At 43.4% G+C, this 26,403-nt stretch overlaps 1 protein-coding gene across 2 annotated transcripts in view; it reads left to right on the forward strand.

Annotated features, from left to right (window-relative positions):
- The window catches only part of ftz-f1 (ftz transcription factor 1), a 562,461-nt gene that overhangs the window by 389,580 nt on the left and 146,478 nt on the right, over window positions 1–26,403 (forward strand). Inside the window, exon 2 of one of the 2 annotated variants that reach the window (XM_071589931.1) lies at window positions 20,842–21,276. In XM_071589931.1, coding sequence (XP_071446032.1) covers window positions 20,842–21,276 — 435 coding nt within the window. Of the gene's footprint in view, window positions 1–20,137; window positions 21,277–26,403 lie in introns of those variants that run through there. The other variant, XM_071589930.1, reaches the window with a different exon arrangement.

Here is a 26,403-nt window from a genome sequence, read left to right on the forward strand (position 1 = left end):
CCCAATTTCAGTCTATACGGACGAAAAGGATGGATGTAATAAATTGACAACCGTTTACATTGTATCAATTCAACGGTTTTTTATACCTGCGCTCTGCCAGAATTTTTAGTTTACTCATGGAAGGTTCTCTGATCCATTAAAAATAAACGAAAAACTGTAATGCTCATTGCCTGAGAATTCGATTAGTCTGCGGAAATTTCGTCTCTTGCTGTAAGGTTACTAATGCGGCGGAAACATGAAAGCTCTAAAAAAATATTGCAAGAAAGAGAAAACTAGTTTATTGAATGTTGACGTAAATTAAGCCGTCGACATTCGCGGAATGTCTAAATCATCTTCTGCAGGTAGGTATTGCGTTTTCCCGGTGTCATATTTATTACTGTGCCATTTCAATTGATACCCCGATAAATGTAAATTATTCAATCGAGAAAGTACCATCGTGGCTATAGCTCATAATGCAATGGCCCATATGAACAAAGCAACTTAACCAATTTCCTTGGTTTCCCTTTGCAAGGCAACAGATACATCAAAACTGTATAAAAATTTACGTTCAGAAAAGTCTTGTGAGATAAAAGACAGATACCGCTCTAATACCGCTTCAGAAGCTAATAGGCTATGACAAATTCTCGTAATGACAACACGTGTTTCTTGTACTGCTTTTTTGTGTTGATATTTCTTAAATAAACGGATTTTAAACTTTCACGTGGTGACTTGGGTATTTTTAGATAAACTTTTAACTTCATTCTGTTGATAATTAAATTGAAAGTTTATTTCTTAGTGACTAATATGCATCTACCAAGTATAGTTTAATCGTTCAAATGCCCGAATTATTTTAAAATTGACCACCATTTTCCTAATACGGCCCGAAAACTCGAAAATAATCATAAGATTATTTTCGAGTTTTCGATGATCTCCCTTCTATAGACCAATGATATGCGCCCATGCTTAAAAAACAAGAGGATCTTGTCGCAATTCGCCAATAAATACGCGCTCTTTCGTATTTTAATCTCTCTGTTTCCTCAAGAAGGTATCAAATACTTTATATTTCATTCATGAGCGTTACCCCTGTAGCATGGGCTCAACTGTGAATTTGTTTATCATCTTAATGCCAAATAATTATTTCACACGGTAGTGGAAACACTCATTCATTTGTGAGGGAGTTGGTGTTGCTTATGGAACCTGTTGTGCCAATTTGATTCACTAGGGTAGGTATTCTCGGCCTGTTTGGTTTCAGAGCTCACCTCGATATGGTGTTCAAACGCTCCCAAATCCTGGATTAATCGAACTAGCCAGGCGTTTTCTCTAAAAGTTTAGAAATTCACACATTCACTGCTCCTCCAAAGGGGAACCCGTTAGAGCCATCATCGGAAGGCGCACTCCACTCATTCCTGGATAATTTAGTGCGTGTTTATAGCGATTTTACTTCATGATATTTTAACTCTAAAGGGTTATCGACTCTTAAAGGTTCTCAAATCAAGAAAGGGAACAGAATACGTCTTGCTATTGCACCGCGCTTCCTCGGGTTAAAATATATGTCGCAGCCAAGTAAATTACAAACTCACCTGTCGCTAAGGTGTTAAGACAGAAGCTGAGTTTCGAAGTAAAAAAATTATTGCTTTTAAGTGTGCGGCCAATATCTACCTCACTTTTGTGTTCGGGGTTTTCATTTGGCATGTGTATTAGCAAAGAGTAATATAATTCTTTAATTACACTCTCGGAAGTACACAATAAAATTATATAGCCTTTGAATTGCTCCTGCGTTACAGTTCTATCGGAGGTAACTCTTCAGTTTTAGCTTGGCTGTATGCATGGGATTGGATTACCCAAAGGTGTTAATATCGATAGGGCGTCGTTTTTGAAATTAAAGAGTGACCTCTTTCACTCTCTAACTGCTGCCAAACAATACAAATCTTATGCAAACTCTCTTTAAATAGGACTCGAATACGCACCCGCCCTTTTTTAACATAGCATTTTAACATTGCTCATAAATTGTCTCCCCTTGGTGAAAACGGAGAAATCTGTGACGTATTCCTTGAAGACTGGTGGCTTAAGGTATAGAGTCGATATTGTCCTTGTAAAAAAAAATTAAAACAATTTGCAATCTTATGCGAGTGACAGATTTTAATTCATGTTCAAGTTTTCCCTTCATTTGAATTTCAGCTCTCTCTCCTTTCCTCACTCTTTCGATTCGCGTTGCATCCGTCTACACAAGAGTGAACTTTCAATGTGTGATTGAAGTTTTCCGCCACGATTCTTTCAGTTTTCCATCGCGCCGGATGAGAATTCGCACATTTTCCATAAATACATCCATGTTCTATATTCATAGGGGATAGGCGTATTTCAGACATATAGTACTTCCTTCCCAAGTCTCGGATTAGTTCGATCTCACCGAGAAAGAAACGAAGGTGACAACGAGGAAGCTGGGTAAGAAAAAACTCATTAACTTTTGCTATCAGTTGGTATTCGATTTTCTTCCTTCTCCAGGGTGAATGTTTCATCTTTTTCTTAAAAAGAGACCTGATTTAAAAAAAGGAACCTTTCCTATTGACGGGGAAACTCTATGTGATGTTTTTTTTCGTCTCCACTAGCGTCTGTTGGCAGTTATTTCGAGCGTTCTGAGGGATGAAACATGGAAGAGCACTCCGCATTGCCAAAATCGGAGTGGCAACTGGAAAATCTAGTAATGCAAAGCCGAGCGATGCTTATGTTTTCAGGGAGAGGCATCCTCGGGCTTCGACCCACCCTCGGTCTGTACACAGGCCGGCCGGGGCGGGCGTTTGTCTCGTTATCCAGTGGCATAGCTTCCCGGATGCTTCCCCCAACCACCCCATCGTCCCCCCATCCCCATCCTCCACTTCCTTTCAATCAAGTCCTCCAACGCCTTCCCGGAGATTCTCCTTGACCGACTTGATCCGATGTCAGTTAGCCGTCGGGATGCGCTCAAGGGGGAGACAGACCCTCTGGGAGCAAGCGCGGCCCGCGGAGGCCGCCGATCCGGATGGATTCCCTGACCACCGGAAATCGAACTAACTCTCGTTTCGATCTCTCAACTGAATCTCCCCATCTCCACTCCTCCCAAGGATGTGTTGTCTAATGGACTTGTCGGCGCCGAAACATTGAGGTCACCGAAATTGGGAAGATTTTCCTTTTTTATCATAATTTATCGGTGCGAATCTCTTATCGGACCTTTGCGTCTCTTTCTTCCCTGCCTAACGAGCGTTAAAATGCGTTTAGACGCAGGTGAATATGGAAAATGAATTCTTTGGTGAATGTGTATGGAATTTTTGAGACTCGTGCCCCGAATTAAGTCCGCGATTATCTCGCTGTCAATATTCCTCGCCGTTTTACTCGTGCGTTTTCCACCAATGCTTTTCTAGTTTTCAAGGAAACCGTTGCAATTAAGGCGCCGGTCACCTAGGAGGCAGGGAAATAGTGAAACGTGTTTCTTTTCCACATTAGAATATTTCTTCTAAATTTACTCGGGATTTCGATCAGCAGAAAAACATGACGATGATAACCACCGAGCCTGTCGTAACGTTAAATTTTACCACTGTGAAAAACCGAACACATCTATGTACTACATTCTATACCTCAAGATGATTAGTTTTACAATATAGAACTAATAAAATTTTAACTGTGCAATCTATCCCTTAATATCTTAGAATTAAAGTAATGTAGCGTTTTTTGTTGCACAGGTTAGTATTTCACCTCTCGGAATGGTCAAAGAATTTCCAAAATTTATATTTTACAACCAATAATCCTGGGCTGCAAGTTTTTGGGTTAGCTCATTAATTGGCATTTTTTTTATTTTTTCGGGACTTCAAGCATGAAGGGTAAAGAATACTTATTACGAAATTATTATAAACGTGTATAAACACGTGGACAAGTTTGCAAATCTCTATTTCTGAGGCCGTGTGCTCATAATAATGAAACTAAGAGTCCCATTCTTCTTTAATGAACAAAGGTAGGTCACGATTTTTCAAGCTGATTAAGTTTTGCACTTCCATGTGTCTTTAAATATGTTAGCATCGCCGTTTAGGCATAATCCATTGGTAATTATAAAAATGTTGGTGATTTTACTCGCATATAGCAGCGCACATAAAAAATGGTAAATTGGATATTTTATGTACTTCATTCATTTGGGCTGTTACACTTTGGATTTGTGAAAAACATTTCCGAGAAATAACTAGCAATTGATTATTAGAGAATCGCCTGCTGCCTGGTAGTTTAAGTATGTGCCTAGTAGCCCTAACCATTGTCTTTGTCGGGAAAGGTTCTTGCTATTGTGTTCGCTATTATAAACGTCTGTATCCCTCCCACTCGCGAGGCACGGAACGCATTTCAAGATTGTGTGACCGTTGTATCCTGCAAGGTCGCTGTCGACTTGTTGGTGTTGTTTATTGCCAGTATTTTCATTACGCGATGCTTTTCTAGAAGTAATTAAGTCCGTCGCTTAATTGTTGAGTTAATCGCCATCTTCCCAGGCTCCTAGGCTGCATTGAATTAATTGGAAGATGAGGAATTAGAAAGGATTTTTGTTTAATTTGGATTGATTTCTCTACTTTTTGTGCATCTCAATGGACATTTGTTCAATTTTAATTCGCTCCTCGCCAGATTAGAGGTCCCCAACTTCATAATTCTATTGAGGATTGATACATTCGAATAAATGAAAATCAGGCAAAATTGGTATAGATGAAAGTGGACACGGAATGAACAGCAATAATTGCCAGGAATTTGTAAGCCATTGCTATAATGTTTTGTACAACACTAATAAAATCGTAAAATATTGTGCATAGACTATTTATTGATGAATTCCTAAGTACGAAAAAATATATGTACTAAGTGAAAGTAATAACTGAGGAGTCTTTTCAGGAATAACTAGTGTATTTTAATATATTTAAAGAAATTATTATCGAAGAATAATTATATCGTATGTTGCAGGCCGACTCTCGTGTGGGTTAAGAATTTTTTCGAAGGTCCGGAGGACTAGATGTGATCCAATTTTGGCCTGTGGACTTAATTTAATGCCATGCTTGGATTTGAAATGATGAGCTGTTCTTGAGCAGTCTAAGCTGTTCCGCCATTTCTTCAAGATAGAGTACAATCGTCCCGAGTATGGAAAATTCCCGGAACTTTTTCACTTCATGTTCACCATTCCAACTTCTAGAATCGTCCCACATGCATGTCGATCTCATACAATAAGACTTACAGATCGCGGTAAGATCATAAAATAGAGAAAATATTCTCTGTGGATTCTGGTGCATCGCAAGGTTGTGAACATTAGTGATGGGCAAATATGTGCTTATTGTAAACGTAACTTGTAATGTAATGACCTTTTAGTCATCCATTCGGCGGATTCGGACGCGGCTTCAACTTTTCGCTCTTCCTTGATGGCAGAAGCGGAACGAATTCTCCTGTTGTGACGTCGAAAAGTTAAAAATGTCGTGAACCATAATTTAAATCGTCGGATGAGGTCCCAATTCTGCCGGAAAGGTTGCGAGGGGGTGGACTTGATCCGGCGGGATTGCCGGCGGTTGGGCTGGGGGCCAGTGGGTCGTTTTGGCGATAAACTGAAAATTCTTTGCCCCTCTGGCATCTAGCAGCCCCATGTCATTATGCATGTGTGTAATGTACGCGTCCAATTGGAACGGGAGCCTCTTATCTCGGCCCCATTCGCTCGATTTATTCACTCCCGTCCCAGTTATTGAGATAGCACCAAGTGGAGCATCGCTTAAACATCTAGAGTCAGCCATTCGCACGTTGCACACGGAGCTCGAGGAAATCTAGTTTAATAATAGGTCTCTCGAAAATCTTTTGCAATTATACATATCCATTTCTAAAATCTTTTTTTTTCATTACCTGGCGCTTATTGATTAAGGAGGCAGTTTAAAAATGACAAGCATTGGAAAGCCTCACTGCGTACTCTAGATTGCATTAATATGTCATCAACTCGGCAAATATTGTACCGTATATCTTTCCATGGCGGGCCGAGGTAGTCAGTAGTAGACGACAGGCCATCCTGATTACTCAGAGACTGCGGGTTCTAATCCCGTCAAGTTTTTTAAGTTACATTTTGCCTTGAAATATAAACCTTAGAATCATCACCTCAAATTGAAAGGCACACGACTCTGCATAAAATTTTTAAATTTTTTTTATTCGGTTTAATACTATAAAAGTGTAGTATTTTTACTGAGAATATGTTGCATCTTCCGAAAGAATTTCCCAAGCTGAATAGGAGTGCCTGTAGTTACATAAGGCAGGGTGCTTTCAGTTCACCGCCGAACTGGTGCCTTTGAAATTTTAGCACTTTTATGGTTAATATCTCGCGTCCGTCATGAGTTCAAAACAACAAGTGTGGCCAGAATACATTTGGCGAATGTGGCACGGGATGCTTATCTAAGTCATGGCTCTATTTGGAGGAGAGCAGAGGGGTAACATGGAAATCCACTCCGACTCTGCATCCCAGTTTTTTGTTGCTACCGAGATATCATGCTAACGGCAAGTTCAGTTTCCAGGAAAAGGAGCATGCACTTCCGATGCATCACAGTTTTCTAGGTTTAATGTAACTGAGCGTCTTCTCTAGATTTCCCCCTTAGTGTGCATCTTTTGGGAATCTATTTATTTAACTACTTTTCTCCTCAACATTCTTGGCTAAATTTGAGTCGCTGTTGTACCTGGTAGGTCTTGTTCTTACGCCTTGCCATTTGGGATTTTGGCTCACTAAGGTTTTATTTTGTGCATTAAATTCAAAGAAAGAAAAGCCGCTCTATCATTAAACGTTGCTACGAGCAAATGGAGAACGTCTTTCCATGATAAAAATCCTAAGGCCGGAGCGAATCGAAGCTTGCATTGAGAAAATTGCGAATCGAAATATCGGACTGCAGGGAAAAGTTAAGGAAGTGTACTCGGGAAAGTCAAATGAAAACCGAACACCCGCCGTAACACACAGTCCGCTACAGGTTAGAAGCTGGGTTTTTACGTGTCGAGGCTGCTATCGTTGTGGTAGGAAATCTACGTAGTGACAACTCAAAGGCGCTCGCAGTTGCTGGGTTATAGCTTCGTTGGTGATCGGACTGGTTGTTGTAGCGGGTGTTCAGTTTTCATTTGATTGCCTTTCATATATTACCTTAAGAGTTGGCGCAGAGTGTACCTTTTCGCACGACAGATGCGATTACAGCAGTAACAAGCATCCGATGCCGCTCTTTAATATGTCTGATGCCTAAACTGCTGGATGAGGCCTATGATCAAGTCACCAATGTTCTCTAAGTATCTGGTGTTTTCTGTTTTACGTCTTTTGAGCCCAACATTCGTTGCACTGTTTTATCCTTTTATCCGATGTCAAGTGTCTCAATGAGCTAATCACAAGCTTGAATGAGGCAATCTCTCGTTCTTTCCTAAATCCTTTTTCTGATCTTTTTGTGATTCATTCTGTGGTGTTGACCCCGGTGCTTTTGTGAATTAGATTTTGTGACTTTTGCTCTTTTTGAGGCTCCATTTATGGTTAGTGTAGTCATGTGTAGAGTGACGTAACCACTCCCCTCTACCCCTTCCGTCAAAAAACGAACGCAATTTGATTATAAATACGGAATTAAGGAAAACGTTTATGCTCAATCATCTTGAATTTTTGAGTTATCCAATGCAGACGTACGGCGCTTTGCAATCCTCCGCTTGAGTGTGTGACAGAGGACGATTAATTCGGTGATGTTAGTACCAGAAATCAAAAATAGAGTTAAAACATAAAAATAAATACTCTGCTAAGATTTAACCTTTCGTTTAAATTAACGTGAACGTGAGGAGCGTTCGAGTGGTACTCGTACTTGATATTGAGCCATTTCCTTTTGAAGTTGTTTTCCCCACCTAAGAGGAATTAAATATCGAGAAAAAAGACTAAAAATGCGAAATATGAGTAATGTTGCTCCTTCACCGTTCCTCGCCAGTTTCGATGTGTTCTATGAAAAGTTCTCACTCCTAGAACTTCTTTGTCATTTGTTTGATTCATCCATTTGATCTTAATTTACCTATATGTACTGTTTTTTCATTTCTTCCAACAATCTTTCCTCTACTTCTATGATCTAGCATACGAAGAGAAGTCGTTCTCCAAGTATTTTCGGAATTCGAGAATTATATTTTGAACCATGTCCAGAAAGTGATTTTTGTTTAGATATAATTCTTGCCTCGAGTAGTCCTGTAAATCATGAATAATCACATTTTCCTCTTCGGGCTATTTATTTATTGCTACGTAAAGTAGTCTCTTCTCTTAAGAACAATGATAAACGTTAATCCAATTGACAAGAGTACTTCATGTTCCACCTCCATGTTTACCACCCACTTCTAACCTCTGGCGTCCAGATTGTCTTCCATCCCATTCCCAGCCCCCACCATGGTTCGCATGAAACGACGCACTGAAGTAAACAAGCCCCGGCGTGGAACACGAAAAAAATCTCCTCGCGGAAATACTAGAGTGATGGTAGAAAAAATTTGAAGAATGCCTTCTATTACTAGAAGATAAATATTTAAGTGTGTTTCAGAAGTTATTACTGTAATGGATGGCTCAATAACCGTGGAATAATTGTTGATTCTTAATTAATGACGATGCCCATCACTCAAATAAAATATCATGGGCTTGAGTAAAGACTTTCTGAATGGTCGGATACTAGGAGTAGTTATAGATGGTGTTAGATCTAATGTAGTGGTAATCACGTCTTGTGTTCCCAAGATAAGTATAATTGATCGCTTTTATTCCTAGTTAACGTTAACAACAATCACTCCGTAGGTACCTGAGTATGACGCCGTAGCGTCGAAACTAGTCGTACCTGTAATAAAGTGGAGGATTGGAACAAAGTGTTTCTTTTTCATTTATTAAAATGAACTTCCACAAAGTTGAGGCTGAAACTATTGAACTAAAAATCACTCCGTAGTTAATAGTAAGATGCGTTCATTTGCCGGTGATGCAGTAGTCTACAGAGATACGTAATCCTGAGGATGGACTAGCTTTAACAGATGGCCTAAATGCCATACAACGCTGGAGCGACACTTGGCTATTAGAATTAAACTTTGAAAAGTGCGCGGTGGTGAATGAATGGATAAAGTGCAGTTCCCTCCCGAACGACTACTGCATCGTGAACATCGAAATAGAATGTGTATACTTGATTTAACTAACTTAGGCGTTACCCTCAGTCACGGCCTGTCCTTGGTGAAACATACAGGAAGTATGTGGACATGCTAACAAAGAATTAAAATTTATTTGGAGAGTTCTGGGTAACTCTGATGAAAAGGTCATAGAGAAATGTTATCTTTCACTGGTTAGGCCTAATTTAGAATATGATGCTAGTATATGGGATCCTCATAAAATTGGATTTATTGCTGAATTAGATCGCGTGCGACGTAGAGGAGCCAGATTTGTAAAACTTAGTTATGGAAAACTGAGTTGGGTATCGAGATGAATAGAAGTGGGTTGAGAATCGCTCGCGGAGAGAAGGTTAAATTAAAGATTAAATCTTTTGCATAAATAAGAAGGATATTTCTCTGGCAATTGTGTAGAAAATGTATTCTTAGCACTATCGTACTACAGTAGGAGAGATCCCGTCAATAAAATTCGAGGGTTTAAGTGTAGAGCAGATAGATTTAAGATGTATTTTTTCCTAAAAACGACTAGGGTTCAAAATGAAGTCCGACCGCGCCAGGAAGGAAAGGTATTTAGGGTCAAGGACAGTCTTATGCAATCACCCACTGCCACACACCCTGGCGATGGCTTGAGGTTAATATCTAAATAAAATTAATAAAATATACTATTAAAAAGTGAATAGATGATCGCATATGCTGCCCTGAAGATTTTGAAAACTGAAATCTGAAAAAAAAATACTGTAAGCATTATAAAAATTTGCAAATAATTTATGACGAAGCTGTTAGCGGTTGAAAATTAAAATTTTAATTTTCATATTTAAAACGGATTTGTTAATCTCATGCAAAACACCTTTAAATTTTTGATCCATTACTGAGAGTATGGTTAAAAAGTACATAGTCCGTGCGTGGAGTGCATATGCCCCAACACGTTCTTTCCTGGTAATCAATGAATCTATTATACTGAATGAAAAGAACGGATATCAGAGAATATTATTCTACTTACAGTGGCAGAGAGCATGGAATATGTCAGTTTTTTCGTAACATTTTAATGGGGCTTTGCTCGGGACTTGGCGTTTCTATGCCCGTTGGACAAACGATATTTAATAGGCTCTGGTTATTAATGAAGATCTTTGCAACTAGCTACATCATATTTAAAGAATTTGAAAAATTAAACCTAACCTACAGGAAATTATACTTGTATTGCATTGAAGTGGGCATTATTGTATTTTTCCCAGTTGAACGTCCTATTTTGTCAAGTATTTGGAACTAATCTTTATTATTTATGGGTAGCCAAAATACTTTTGGTGGAGAGTAGTGTTGAGGTGAGAACTCTTACCTGTAGGGGGAAGGTCAGTGGTTCAAATCCGGATAATATCTCTGGAAACCCTCCGGCAGACTCGGAATTTACACCTTTTGTGGGCATTAGACGTTTCAGAAAACCCAAAGGATGCAATGGGAAAGAGGACGTAATATCGCTGCGATACGCATTTTCATGATTTCCCAGACCCTTAAAAAGACTAGTAGTAATTTCGCCTTATCAAGCCTGTCGCTGTGTTGATATCAAGATGGACGTCGATTATTCATGTTTTCTATTCCACTTTGTACGCTGTAAACATGACATTAGAACCTACAGGCTTAAATTTCGTAAAGCCTAGGGATGGCAAAAAATACAATTATCCATGTCAGTTATTATTTTGTACAGTATTTAAACGCTGTTGGCTGCGATTTCTACGCTTTTGTACGCTGGATAGTGAACGCAATGAGTTTCACACTTAAATTCGTCAAAAACACTCCTTCACACGTATTTATCAAAATCTTCGCCTACACGAATATCTGTTAGACCTCAGTATCGCTTTGTCTTGGGTAGTGAGATAGATGCCTTGGCTCCAAATGGTGCTAGAGACTAGTGACATTTATTTAGTCATGCCCCTTCTCGTTGTTGTAGCGTTAGTTAACTATTTCCGCGCTCATCCCATATTGCTTACATTTTCTTTAATTTTACTGTGTTACTCTTTTTAATTAACCTGAACGAGTCAATGTTTGTTGGCGGTAGTTTTTGAAGCCAAATTATATTACATATTCAAGTCTACTGCACTTGCATCCATCGTCTCTAGCAAAATATTTTGTCTGCTTTAGTCAGCTCATCTCTTCTTCTGAGGGTAACTTCATTTTATTTCTCACCGGTGGACAAATGGGGAAAGTATATTTTGTTTGTCGAAGAGAATAGGAATTGTGGTGGAGAACACTAAAATGAGAGACAATTGAGGAAAACACTTTGTGGAACTTTTGTGGAACTTCATTATTTATTTCTGTACCCTGCAAGCCACCGCTAGGGTGTATGGCAGAGGATGAATTCACACCATACTAATTTTTACCTGAAGATGACCCTACCGCGCTCGGAAAATGTTATTGTGATCCCTTTCCGTTCGTGGAAAAAATGACATCTTAAATCTATCTGTTATACACTCGTGTTCTCTAATTTTATTGACATGATCTCTCATACCGTTGTACGATAAGGGTAATAATACGTTTTCAACATCACTGCTAAATAGATTTCTTCTAATTTATGCAAGAGCTTCAATCTGTAATTTAGCTTTCGCTCCGTGAGTGATTCCCAGCCTGGCTGCTCTGATATTTTGGATACGCTACTAAGTGTATCATGGTTGCTAGTTCGATCGTGGGACACCACGTTAATCAGGAGTTATTAATGAAAAATCAGCACGGTTTCCGAAAAGGTATCCTGCCTAACTCAACTTGCTCTTTTTATTTATGATATTTTTACTTCGGGAGAGAGCAATATTCCAGTGGACACGATTTTTCTAGATTTGAAGAAAGCCTTCGACACAGTACCTCATAATAAACTACTCGCAAATCTAGAAGCTTGTGGCATTGATAAAAATATCCGTGGTTGGATTGAAGAATTTTGTAATGTTTGGGTACAAAGAGTAGTGATAGATTGAGTTAGCTCAAATGCAATAGAAGTTACTTCAGGTGTTCCCAGGTTTTCGTTGAAAATGAAATGGCTGTTTTGTATATTACCAATATTGCCTAAAGATTAAAGATTTAAATTCAGCTCAAGACCCATATATTTGGAGGTTTTTGCGATGACTTGCGTAAACTGGAATTGTGTACATTCTAGCGTATCAGGACCCATTGAAACTCGCATTTCATACCAATTCAAATGATTATCAATTAATTGTTCGACTTGCGTTCAACTGATCAGTTGAACAATACCGTTATACTTGGTTGACGGTGGAATATTTTCTCTGAAACACTCCATGATGAACTCTTGCTGTCATGACGTCACGAAAAAATACGCTGTCATGATTAATATTTAGCGTTGTAAAAAACTCGTTAGACGTGTGAAGTCAAGACATCATATGATGTAAGTTTTTTAAATGTAGTACCTAGTCCAGTCTAGTTGATCAAAATCGATTGATCGCGCGAAGTTTCAAACAGCCGGACCTTAAGAATAGGATTCATCATGCAATCCGCATAAACCATACCCTCTAAGTAAAAAGATTTTTTTTCGACATGGTTTAGAATGCAGAATAGACAGCAGAATCTTTTTCAAACCGATCCTGCACTCAGTGAAGAATTTATGCCGCTCTTCGTTGGATTATATTCCAACTCACGGAACATGATCTGTTACGACATTTCGTGAAGGTGAATGATTCTTCGAATACTAATATATAATTTGGTTGGACAGCATCCACCTCTGTTTGACTTTTATCGGTTTTGTCAAACTTGCATTGTGTGTAAAGCTCTAAATATTTCCCCCATATTCCCATGTGAATCTCTCTAATTGTATTGCTTATGTTTTCAGATCGTTTTAGTTGAGAGAACTCGAGTTTGAGAGTATGGTATTTCATTCTTCATTAGGGAAAGTCATCCTGCTGATGTTTCTCTTCTTCGAATGGTAGAATTACTAGGAGCGGGTAAACAAGATATCTGGATGGAGAGGAGAAGAAGTAGACTATTTTTCCGGGCCAAATATTGCCCTAGGCGGAAGATGGCCATTTATTTTTTTTTCCAACCAATTTATATTAGAAAAATATATTAGGCGGGATGATAATATCAGGAATCAGTCGAGCTGATAATTTCAGAATCTGTTTATCCGTTTGATTACGGTGACAACAATCGCTTAGCACCTTGGAGGCCTCGGTTCGTGTCCAGTTCCTCATTTCCCAACGGATAATATGGTGAAAAGCAACATTCAATGGTACGATTTGTTTCTTTACTTCATTGAAACATGAGCATCTCTGTACTTTCACACAACCTATAGTACTTTTACAGAGCATTTACGTCGACTAATTAGCTTAAAGTTAATACCAATATTTTACTCTCTTCGAGTATGAAACGCTACTGAGAATTTTTCGATTATATCTTTTCAACCATTGGCGTCTGTTAATTTTCGGGCACTTGTATATATTAGAATTTTCATTCTTCGACCGTTTGAAAAAATAATAAAATTTCTATAATTTACTTTTACAAATAAATAGTGCGTACCATTTATAATTAATCAATTCACTAAAATGTTAGTAGCATGAAAGTTGGCTGAGCCTGGACTTAACTCATGATTGATTAATCTCGAAAGGAATTGTGAACTAGCTAGTTGAGCCGTGTAACGGTCGCATGCTTGCTCATGTGAACGATAACCTGTCACGTAACCTTCATTGCAACCCTCTGACTCGAATTAAAAATTGTACCAAAACTGTATGCACCCTGAAAATTGCATCGCATTGTCTCTCTGATCGTAGAAAATGATTTTAAAAATCAGTGTCTCACGTTCTTCATGCGTTAGCCGTTCAATTCAAAGAATTGTGGACTGCAGCCATTCGTTCTTTTGTATTAGTATTAATCATCTTGCTCTCTGATCGCTCTTTTGTCGTCCATTCCTCTTTATTTGGTGCTCGTATTTGTTCCATGATCTTCTTTATGTGAACTTTCCCTCCATTTTTCCCCTTTTTTATACTCCAAGCAACTTTCAACACTATTTATCTCAATTTAGAGCACTCTGTAGCCTCAGAGGCTAGCTAAATGTTGGAAAGGGTCTTTACGTCCCGAACGTCTCCTGCCACATTCATTCATAAACGCCCCTCTAGCTTTCCATTTTTGCCTTCATAGCTGTTAACTAATATCTTCCATTGCAGAAAAGAGTGTTTGGATCCCACAAACCGAGACTTAAATTCAAAATTTTGAGTTCAAAAATATTTCAATTAGTTTATTGGACATATGACACACCCAAATGTTTTCATGTAAAACTCTTTAGATTGAAATTTGGGTATAGATTAAACACAGAATAATGTGATGAATAGAATATCAAAGTCCATCATATTTGTGAGACGACTCTAATTTCGGAGTGCTGATATTAATTGGATTTTGATTCTGTGACTGCTGAGTTGTGTTGAGTCTCTTCAAGCGCATTCACCCATCACTTTCTCGGTCTAGACCTCCTTTCCAAACCATTTTCTCTTAATATACCTATAAGGTTGTTGAAATGATGTTTTCTCCAGAATTTTTTATGTATCATTGAACCTCGTGATCAACGGAACCATCGTGTACCATCCTATACCTGTGAAGCAGATGTTAGGGGTTCACCTTCGTGCGCGCAAATGCCACATTCTATACGAGCCACCCCCTCCTATACAAGTCTTCTTACTGCTGTGAGGATTACGCACCCGTAACACTTGCATTCGGAGACATAAGGGTGTAATCTACAAGCGACGAGTTTCTTGAATTGCCTCACAAAGTTTAATGAGAATCTTCGTGGTGTGAGTTAATTGGATTCCTAACCCGTTTGTAGCAGTGGATGCCGTACTAAGTAGTAATCCGCATCCACTTGGCCGGATGAAATTCAGGCTTTAGACTGCTCCCTTGGTTGAAGTAAAACCCAAATTCCCTTGGTGTTGGTAGTGCCGTTCAAAAACTTTTCATGATTGGGGAAACAAAGTAACTGCAACTTCTCTGGTTGATTATAGATTTTATGGAGAAAATATCCCAGAAGTATGTAATCCCTATTCAGTTCACGTGGTCCCATTAGATTTTGTCATTTATTTACGTCTTTTAATTAAAGTTACGCAAAATCGCGATTGTTTAATGGCCTAACGGCACTGAACTATGGACTTATGAAGAAATATATAAAGCATTGGCATGCATAATGAAGTAAACGGCGTTTCATCAAGAGAAAAATATAATTTAGTGTGTCAAATTAGAGGTTGTATTGATTCCACGACTTCAGCATTTTTCCTTGCCTGTCTTCATCATTAATGCAATTGAGCAGTTGCGAGCTGATATCCTAAGAATTCACACCGTAGTATTTAGTTCCAAATGTTCGACGCCCGAGTGGTTGTGTTCATTTTACAGCTTACATATCATATATTACAGCTTATCATATCTTTGCCTCCAATTCATTAACCTGATCCGCATACTTTGGCTTGTTCTGTGCGAGACCAGCACTCAAAATTTTTCGCGAAATAATCTTTCCATTTCAAAACACACGGAATACTGATCCATTTAAGCGTGCACCTAATTCATCAATCCATGCTCATCTGTCTGCATCTCCACCTCAACGACATGCACCGCCTGCAACCTATTTCGGTATTTGGCGATGACTTTCGTTATCCCCCGCGAATTTAGTAAAAGGGATTCGACGAAAGTTCCGTGCTTCGACTTGCATTCTGCCTCACTTGAGAGGCCGCCCCTTTCGAACGCTGCGACCGCATCAGCCGCGGGGTGCAGTTATCTGCCCCTTCATTCCCTTCCCTGCCTTGGTACCTGTATAGGGGTGGGACCTAGCAAGTCGCCGGTAGCACATTCCTTCAATATATTTGGTTGCAGTTAATCCAGAAAATATAGTAAATCACAAGAAATAGAAAACTAATTCGAGTTTCCGCCGCTTAAATTTGAGCCTCCCACTCCGTAATGAATTGCAAATTCCTTTTGTGGTTATGATCCCGATGATAATCAGCACTAGAATGAGCTCATCGAAAGGTCTCCAGTGTCGAAGAAACATTTTTTATTCGGGGAGCGGTTTTGAGGTGCACGTATTCCAACTGTTGCTAAATTTTGTGCGACCAAGGATAACAAATTCGAGTGTCGTTATATTTACTGGAGCGTGCCATGTTTTAATATTTTTTCATGAACCATGCTTTGTAATTTATTCAATTTCTTAAGGGTCCTAGTGATTAATTTTCCTTCCCCGAATGTTTTATAATTAAAGGGGTCTAAAATGTGAACTTCCTACCGCTAGCCAAAACCACTGCTAATCTGCGTTATACTTTTCCGCATAGATCACGAACAAATGAAATCACGTTTTCACAGGGCGTCAAATATTATGATGGGACTCGCTATTTAAAAGGCCTCGGGACACTCTTTCATCTACTTACAGGAGATCTTTAAAGGTCTTAAAACTCTTTGGTGGCACCATAGCCTCGAGGACAGAGCGTTTGGCTGTTGTACTGGGGTCACATCCGGGTGATATTTCTGGATATCCCCAGGTAAACCCGAATTGGATTGCGTGCAGCGGTAAATAAGCTAGATTTGTAAAACGTTGTTATGATAAACTTAGTAGCGTAACCAAAATATCAGAGCAGCTAGGCTGGGAATCACTCACGGAGCGAAGGTTAAATTACCGATTAAATCTCTTTCATAATTTGGAAGGATGTCTCTTTAGCATTGCTGTTGAAAATTTATCCCATCGTAGTACGGTAGGAGAGATGATGGCAATTAAATAGGGAGATTAAGTGTTGAACAAATAGATTTAAGATGACAATTTTTCCACGAACGATTAAGGATTAGGATAACATTTTCCGACCACGGTAGGGTCCAAATTATTCAGGTGGGGTACTCACCCCCTGGCACATACCCTATCGGTGGCTTGGAAGGTACTACAATAAATTCAAATTTAAAATATAAATGTAAACTAGTGGAACTATTTGGGTACGCGATCGTTTTGGATAAGCGAAGTTGACAAATGCAAATAAACTGCTCCCCTCTTAATGAATGGGTTAGGCGGCAAAATTAGCACGTCAGAGTTTTAATTAAACTTTAACTTAACCATTGGTGATTCCACGAAAGAATTCGGTAATTACTTACAAGAAAAGGCACCGGTTTGTCTGCTAACGGTGAAAACACGGGAAAAATATGTAATGTCGTGGGAGGGGGCGTGTGTGGACTGTGGGTAGATGGGGCAGGATTCGTGGGAGATTTGAGGGTATCCACTCGCTCGGCAGGGTAGCCCTCTCGCGCCGCCCGCGACCCCCTGTCGCGCCCTCGGGTCCCCATACCAGCCTTCCCCTCTCATCGTGCGCTGGCGCAAGCCCCAGGCACCCGAGGAGGGGAGAGGGAGTTTGCGCGTTCCCTGCCCATGCGAACTCCCCTACTGTCGCCCCTCGTATCACCCACACCTCTTCGGTCGTCTCGAGCCATCCAGCCCCGACCCTCTCGCACGCTAAGTCTCCACAACCCCCAACCCTTCCGTCCCCCTCCCCCCCCGCGAAGGGAGCTTCCCACAGCCCCCCTCTTCCCGCCCCCCTGTGCCCCGTCTCTCCCCCTCCTGTCGTAGTTCGTCGGAGCTCTCTGGTGTAAAGTAGGTCAGTGGGCCAAGCTTCCACGATATCCTCTCCCTCTCCCGTCTCCTCATTCCCCTCCGTCCCCTTTTGTTCCCATCCCTATATCCCGGCGGACCCCAGTAGTGTGCTGCTCCCATCGATGCCTGCCGTCCCCCTGCCCCTGATCCCCTCTCTGCCCCCCTTACTCTGCTTCATACCAAGTTCCCCTCTCTCGTCCCTTTTCGCCAGTGGAATGGGCTGCGCGCGTGTGCACCGTGTGTGGGGGCAGGCAATACACACACACACACATGCATATAAACACGCTCAAACCGCGCGGACCACATGCGACCACACGTACCGAAACACACGACCCTCCCCCCCCCACTCTCCCCCGTCCCTCACTCCATCCCTCCCCCATCATGCTGCCCCTCCCTCGGCATTTACAACCTGTGCCGCCCCCTCCTCTTCCTCTTCTCCCGCCTCTTCCCCTCTCGATCACACCCCCTCCCCTCCAATGTCTTCCCCCCTCGCTCCCACCCTCCCCCTCCCCTCCCCCCGCTCAAGTGGACCACTCTCGCTGCCGACTACACAACAGCACTAACATAGACCTGGTTCACGGGAAAGTGGGTCACCAGTCCCCCGAGCCACTTTCACTTATTACATGGGCTCCTAATCATTTTCCATTGTATCACCGTGCTGGCTGGGCCTGCCTGGCTGACTTCTCTCTCTCTCACTCCCTCTCTTTAAGGCCGACTCACCACCTCCTCCTACTCCTCCACCCTCCCTCTCCTCCCCTGTGCCCCCCTCACATCACACGAGCCTCCTCACTCCACACACCACCACCTCCTCATCCCTCCTCCACATCCCCTTACTCCCTCTCACTTCACTCTCCCTCCGCCCCACTCCAAGCCGTTCGTGGGTTTGCTCCCGCCTTTGCTGCAACGCTCTGCCAGTGACTAGTGAGACGCCGTTGTTAAGAGAAAGAGCCGAGAGCCAGCCCCCACTCTCCTTGTCTCTCTCATACCTCCTCTTTTCTCTCTCTCGTCTCTTTTCTCCCTCTTCATAATACTACTCGCTTCTCTCCCGACGTCCGCACAGTAAGTGCCCGACTCGCGTCACGATATCTTGTACGACCACCAACCATCACCACCACCTACCAGGTCTCGTACTGCCCCTAAAGCCTAGGCATACGAGTTCCGTCAGTCGTTCAATTCAGTCGTTCCCCGGCTGCCGAGTTGTGAGGTGGTGCCTTGTTGTTTGTCGTCCCAATTTTCGGTCGCACTACCCAGTGTCGGGAGTTAAGTGAAAACGAGAGAGGGTGTTCTTCCCCCTGGATACTTTGAATTCGTTTTCGGCTCCCGCCTTGTTACGGCGGGCCCCTCTCAACTGTCGCATACACTCAAGTGGATATACTTCAGTTATTTTTTTCTCATCGACGTTCCAAGGCAGTGACTTCGGACGTGCTTTGGATTTACTTGTTACATTTTTCGAATCGGCAGCACCTTCCTTCGCTTTCGGAAGCGATCGGTGCATGCATGGATTGTGTGGTTGTGCAGCTGGTCGGAAGCAGTGTCGCTTTGTTTTGACGACCGGTCGACTCTAGTAATTTATTTTCCCTTTAGACTGGACTGCCCAGTCCTCAAAACATAACTCGCAGAACAGTGTGCTCACACTTGCTTTGGATTTCACCCGTAGTGTGACCACACTTGACCTGGATATTTTTTCGTACTTTGACGAAAAGTACTTGGTGATATTTGTGTTTTAGTGTGTGCGTGTAACAACACTATCAAATTTATTTTAATATTTTCCTTCGACTTGGAGAAGTGATCGACATTTGGGTGAGATTGGTATCTATAATCGTGTGCCCAGCCTGGATATTTTTCCGAAATTTCAGTGTCTAACCACATTGCGCGGTCACCAAATTTCGAAGGATTACTGTTCCAATAACTTGATTAGACAACTGGCCTTTCCCGTCAGTGATACCCTCCTCGACATTATAATCCTATCACAAAACCAGGAGGTCGTGTACTTATTATGAACTGGTGCCCCATCACAGGGCGACTATGCTTTTCGAGGTGATCAGTGCCAACCTTCCCGTGAACGCGGTACCATACGTCTCCAGGACGTGTCACGTCACTTAGAGAAAAGCAGAAGATAGAAACAAGACGTGCGAGCCATCTCGCCCCTTTTACATCTCCTACGTGGGTACAGGGCGCCTCAAAAGCCCCTGAACACGCGCAACACCACTGCACGCACGCATTTACAAACCCACTGCCCACGTGCTTATTCGCCGCCTCCTTTCGTCGCCTCCTCTCTCTCTCTCTCTCCCAGACGCCCGCCCGCTCTTCCCGACTCATTCGCTTCCCTCGCCTGAAGGGGGCGTGGTGGAAGAGAAGGAGTAGCGCAACTTCCGAGCAGACCCGACCTCTCCCTCCCCCACCCAAGGGGTCGCCAGAGCCCCTTCACCCACCTCCTCGCCTCTCACAGCCCACCTTGCCTCCGAATCCCTAATCTTTCCGAAACCGCGTGTGTGGGTCAAACCCTTTCCTCGTGCTCCACGCAGAGAGCGAGGGAAAGAAGAGGGAGACGGGCAGACACGTACTCGCGCGCCCAGGGGGAGAGGACGATTTTCGCCCCCGGCGGCCCTGCCCATCGCCTGCCGTGGATCCCACCCCGCTCCCGACGGACGCCCACCTCCCACGAGGAGGCGGCGCCCGGCCCCCGTCAGCCGCCGCCGATTGCGACGAGGACGCGGGAGGCATGCTCGCAGACATGGACTACCACCACCACCACCATTCCCACCACCATTCCCACCCCCACCACCATCACCACCCCCACTCCCTCTCCTCCGTGGGGCCCCCGCCACCGCTGCCCTTCTCCTCCCTGCACTCCTCGTCGTCGTCCATCGGCGCGGCCGTAGCCATAGCCATGACGTCGTCGGGCGCGCAGCAGAGCCACTCGTCCGGCCTGCCGGTGTTCGGTTCCCCGCACGGCGCGGGTAGCGGCGGAGGCTACGGCTCAGGCGGCGGCGGGAGCAATAGCAACAACGGCGGCTCCGGCCTCCAGATGTCCGGGGGCCACGCGTCCTCCTCGTCCTCTAACTCGTCCAACTCCTCTCTCCTCGGCCACGGCTTCGGTAACCTGGACCCCTCGTGCTTGTTTCCCTCAGGGGGCAGTGGCGGAGGCGGCGGCAACGGTGCGGGGGCCGCGATGGAGTTCTCCTCGGCGGCCGTCGCGGCGCTGGCCTCGCAGACGGCCCCCGGAGGTGCGGTGACGACGGCGGGTTCCGCCGGCGGCGGTGGTGGTTCCGGCGGATCGGCGTCGGCGGCGTCGGGTGCCGCAGGCGGTGGCTCCGACCTCCCCGACACGAAGGAGGGCGTGGATATCGAGGAACTGTGTCCGGTGTGCGGGGACAAGGTGTCCGGCTACCATTACGGCCTGCTCACGTGTGAATCGTGTAAGGGATTCTTCAAGCGGACTGTGCAGAACAAGAAGGTTTACACGTGTGTGGCTGACAGGAGCTGTCACATAGACAAAACGCAGCGGAAAAGGTGTCCGTACTGCAGGTTCCAGAAGTGCCTCGGTGTCGGAATGAAACTAGAAGGTGAGTGCTGTGCATTTCATTTATTTTTCACTATTCTCCGCCATCGTCCCGCGTGTTGTGTGTTTGGCAGTGGACGGCGACGATCGTAGGGATGCCGGCGCATCAGTGACCCAGTGCTGTATTTAGTTAGTTGGCAAGTGAGAGTGTGTGCATTCAACAGAACGATCAATAATGCCCCCCCTTTGACAGCCTGCTCTTTGAAACCATACGAGCATGAATGGCATTCAGTTATTGGGTAACTTCCTTTATTTACGTAGTAAATAGCTGCAACGAAATACATATTTCAGTGATGCATTCTTCGCGGTCGTTCGTATGATGCTACCTTAAAATGGTATATTGCAAGGGGAAATGAGCCGGTTTTTTCAGCCGTAGTCTTCTTCAAAGTGCCGGTTTAAACGTTTTTAAACGTATTTAGTGCCATTGTCGCGTTGTGAACTCAGTGAAAGGCTGCATCGACTCATGTATTTTAGCCATCCGTAGCACTTTGGCCCACGTGTTGACGTACATATTTTGTAAGTGGCAAATAGGCTTCGGTTTATCTTGGAGGTGCCTTGTTGACTCAAGTGTGATTTCTTGACGTGGAGAGAACGTCTAGTTTATTAGAGACCTAGTGTTTACGTTCAGCTTTTTATTTGTCATTCCTTTTTGCCAGGGAAAGTTTTTGTGTTCATTCGGTTTCGACATGTCTTAACTTATCTAGAGCCGTAGTTTGTCATCGCCCGTGGTTAGATTTTGTGTTCTTCTCTGATAAGTTATTCGTGCAGTGCCATCCGTTTTAAAACCGTACCCCCGCGATTTTTCTTCGACTTTCGTGGTTAGAAACATTGTGGAACGGGGAAAACCGATTGGGTTCCTTGTGCAGTTGAAAGATTTGCGGGCAGCGCTCCTTTGCCAAGTCCTACCCCTTCTGCACTAATTGCATTTCTTCGTAAAATTGCTCTTCGCTCCAGTTAAACGCCGAGACATGGTGTCATATCAGCCCGTGGATAAGTGCCGAGTCGCGCCAAGTTAGGACACACTTCCATCGTGGAAGACGTTAAAACTTCGCGTATTTCTGGGACGCTCGCTGTTGGTAATCGCTGTTTACGTATGCCGGCGCACTACCGCGTGCGGAGAATTTCTCAACCGTTTCTGGTGCTTTTCGCGTTTCTTTTTTTTTCGTCGTCGTCGTCATGCACTCGAAGTGCCACTTTTTTCCCGATCGCCCGCGCGGCCTGCCAAACCTCTCCACCGCGAGCCACAGTCCCTTTCCAGCGTGCGGCCCGCGCTCTTTCCTACCCAACCCCATTCCCTTAAACGCGTCCTTGGCAACCCTTTACGGGATAATGTGATAAAGCAGAGCGCGGGCACTATTTTTAACATTGTGTGTGTATGGACGGAGAGTCCCATCCTCCCTCTCCCTGTGAACCCCCGTCCCCTCTCTCACCCGTTCCTGGATCCCTCGTCCCTCCCCACGTTTTCGCCCCTCGTGCGCGCTCCTTCCCCTCCACTCCCGTCCTCCTCCCCGGGGCGCCTCGATCGATACGCTGCTGTTGTCCCGACGGGCGGACTCAAAACTCCGTGAATTTAATCGCTCGGCGAGAAACGGGGCGACGAAAAAAAACAACACGAGATTGATAAAGGACATGGGAGAGTTCTCTTCCACGCGGTATCCTCACCAAAGACATAATTATTGACATTTTGTTCCGTTTTAATCTCAATTTTTTTCGCGAGATAAAAATAACTAGCGCCGGAGGGATCTATTTCGGAAATGATTCACCTTATGGGAATGTCCGGATTGGTTAGTTGTTTACCTTTGCGTTGTGGGGGAATTTTACGGAGGATCTTGTGCTCGCACTGCCGTTTTATTTTTAATTGTATGGGCATTCGATATGGCTTACACAATATTCAAGTTACGGCTTGTATGGATTTGAATTGGCAAAGTTCACTTGTTCAATTAGATTTGTATGACAGTTCAATAAATAAATCGTTTGTTTGGTTAGCCAATTGCTGTTTAACAGAGCAGTTTCAAAAATTCTATTTATAGATGCTGTTCTCTTATTCGTTTTGTTTGAATTTTAACGTGCCTGCATATTTTCTTTCGCCATCTGACTTTTGGTGCTTGTTCGTCTTATTGCAAGTAACCGGCGTCATGGAATTCGTGGAGCTTTGGGAGTAATTTCTTTTCACGTCGACTATGTTTGTAAATTATTTATTTGTGGCACGGGGGTCGAGCTCACTGTTTGACCGTTGCCTCGCGCGCTGGATTTTTAAAACGTGGTTCTTCTAATTTTTCAATTTAGAACACGTTACGAATGCTGCGTGAGGTTCTTCTCCGGCCCCACGTTTACCACAAACGTTCTCCCTCTCTCGCTCGGATGTCCCACATACAAGAAGACGACTCTCGCGGCGCGTGCTGTGAGGCCAACCCACTCCCACCACGCTCTCCTCCATTCCCTCCTCCCTCTTGCCCCCGGCAACGTTTTCGTGAGCAACGAAAGTAAAAGTCAGTTTTGCCGTAGGTCGTCTTCGAGTTGGCGGGAAGCGGGGGCAAATATTCGGCTCTTGGTGACGACGGCACGACGGCGGAATCCTCGTCCTCCCGCCTCTCTCTCTCTCCCCCCCACCCCATCCACCCTAAGTCATTCCACTTTCTTCGACCGACGCGAGACGTCTGTCGAACCTCCACCCATTCCTTTTCTCCGATCATCCCATCCAACTCGGAATAAAGAATTGAGGAGGGCAGGGAAGATGAGTAGTTTTTATAGGCAGTTTTGTAGGGTAAATAATTTCCCCTCCCAATCCACTCCCATACGTATTTTCTTGTGCCTTGATGCAATCTTACATGATGAAATACCATGGAATTTAAGTGTTTGTGATACCTCCCTTCGTCCCCTTGCTCGTCCAATCATAATCCTAAAGGTCATTTGCCTTCGCAATATACTTATCTGTAGAATGTCAAAAAAGCGGAATCGAGAGTGACCCGCCCTTGATCTAAGCTGACGGAAAATAGGGGGTTTTAGAGGGGTCCGTCCCTAGATAATGGTATGCGTCTACTACGAAAATAGAGCTTAGAGCACTCTGTTGTAAGTTAATACAGCCACAATTTGTACGGATTAAATTGCTTAAAGAGTAATACTGCTTAATGTGCTGTGTTAATGCGAACTAATAAGGCGAAACCATTACACTTTACCTGATACAGCTATAACATTCACTTTCCCAATTATTTTATCTTCGGAAGAACATACCTGACCTCCCAAATTGTTGATACTCTTTCCCCAATCCTTATAGTTACCCCAGTTCAAAGCAGTTCCTTCCTCTTTGTTTCGGAACCCATTCGTACTTTAGTACCAACAGATTCCGTGTAATATTTCGCACAAATGCCCGTCCTTTATCCTCAGCGATACATTTGGTGCTATAGATCGCTTTCATACTCATGTATGACCGTGTTGATATTTGTAATGTGTGCTGTTGTTTTTCAATAGTCGTGATAGTAAACACTCCATCGGATTCTACGCCCGAATGGTAGGATTCATAAAAACATACTCGACTGGATGGAAACGGTCGACCCGTTGACCTTTTAGTTGCCGTATCGTATTATATGTATGGTAAAAGTCGATTTCATTCTGAAAATTGAGCGAGGGACAGTGAAGGTTCATGACTGTTCACCAGATGCCAGGAATCTGTTTTCTATAATTAAAATTAGATTGCCCCGAAGTGTCTTCACTCGACAACGTGGATTTTAACTCATTCTGAAAAACTGTCCAATAAGTTTCAGGTCGATTATTTTATGGTTAATTCTGTTGATCGAAACGCTTTAAAAGATTGTATTACTTTTCTGTCAAGTTAGTTTTATCACCTGTCACTGCAGTGCGATATCGGCCAATATCTTAATAGTTAAAAAAAAACCGAAAGCATTCACCTTATTCTGTAACATTGGTGTGGTGGAAGAGAGAGCAGTTTTTTAGTCCTCGAATCTCTGAAGTTCATTCTCTCTGAGCAACTATCGCGTTCTGTCGGATCATAAAAAATGGACATGGACCTTAGGAGTTTGATCGTATTTTTCCTTGCTCTCCTTTCCGGTCTCCAGTTCGAGAGTTCTCATGGCTTCGTATCGTCCGTCGTCCACTTATCTGCCCTCGTCTCCAAATGGCACATTGCAATGTAGAGCGATGTTTGACTCTTCAACAAGGCCTCACTTATGGATGGCGCAGTAGCCATTCTATCATTCCCCTGATAGGCCCCACGGTGTGGTTTCCTCTCCACGCTGCCTTTTACTATCTCGTGAGTGTTCGCCGACAAAGCCTTTAATTCAACCCCTATTTGAATACTGAAGCTCATAGTTCCGCTTGGTATCGCTTTTAAATGTTGACTTTGCTGTCGTTGGACCAGTGCGCGCGTTGTTTTTCGCACGGGTATTGTTGACTTTGCAATGCTAATTTTTTCGACGCGTTCCCACGCGTCTGCAGATTTTTTTTGAATTAGCGAACAATGCGTCGTTTGAAGCCGATGCGTCGCTCGGTCGCCCTTTCGTATATTTTTTGCCCTCGTCGCGATTTTCGTGGGTCTTTCGGTCAAGATGCTAAGCCGAATCTCGTTCCTATTCTCCCTTCCCCTTCTGTGAGAGTTCCGTTTCCGCTTTAAGCTCGCTATCGTCAAAACCATTTTGGGCCGGTTCGCTGATCCGTGAGAAGACGGTGCCCAGTGGGTATTCTGGGCTGGGGAGGAGGAGAGAGAGGGATTCTGGCCGCGAACACTTCGCCTTATTCACCCTTAGTCATTTTTCGCGTAAGCTTGGGATTTTCAACGAAAAAGCCGCCATCGTATTTCGTGCGGGACGATCCTCCTCGAGGGTGTGAGGGGCAGGCGTTGGAGGTAATCCCGTACATATTCAGTTTTCGAGATTTTGGGCAGGGTAGAGGAAAGGAAGGTTTTGCAGTCCGCAAATCGCCGACAGGGGAAAGCTTATGGACACGTTTTGGAAATGAGAAGTGGCAAGTTGGTTGGCAGAGACTGATGAATCGGCTCCATCTCCTAGTATAGAGCTGGAAAGAGGTTCCTTTTGAATGTTTTGACGGTTAAAGTATCATCGAAAGGTGTTGACGAATAAAAAAATTGGCTCAATAGCTTTCAGTGCATCAAAAGTGA

Source organism: Hetaerina americana, unplaced genomic scaffold (assembly GCF_022747635.1).
Source record: "Hetaerina americana unplaced genomic scaffold, ioHetAmer1.1.p SCAF_4, whole genome shotgun sequence".
NCBI classification, from domain to species: Eukaryota; Metazoa; Arthropoda; class Insecta; order Odonata; family Calopterygidae; genus Hetaerina; species Hetaerina americana.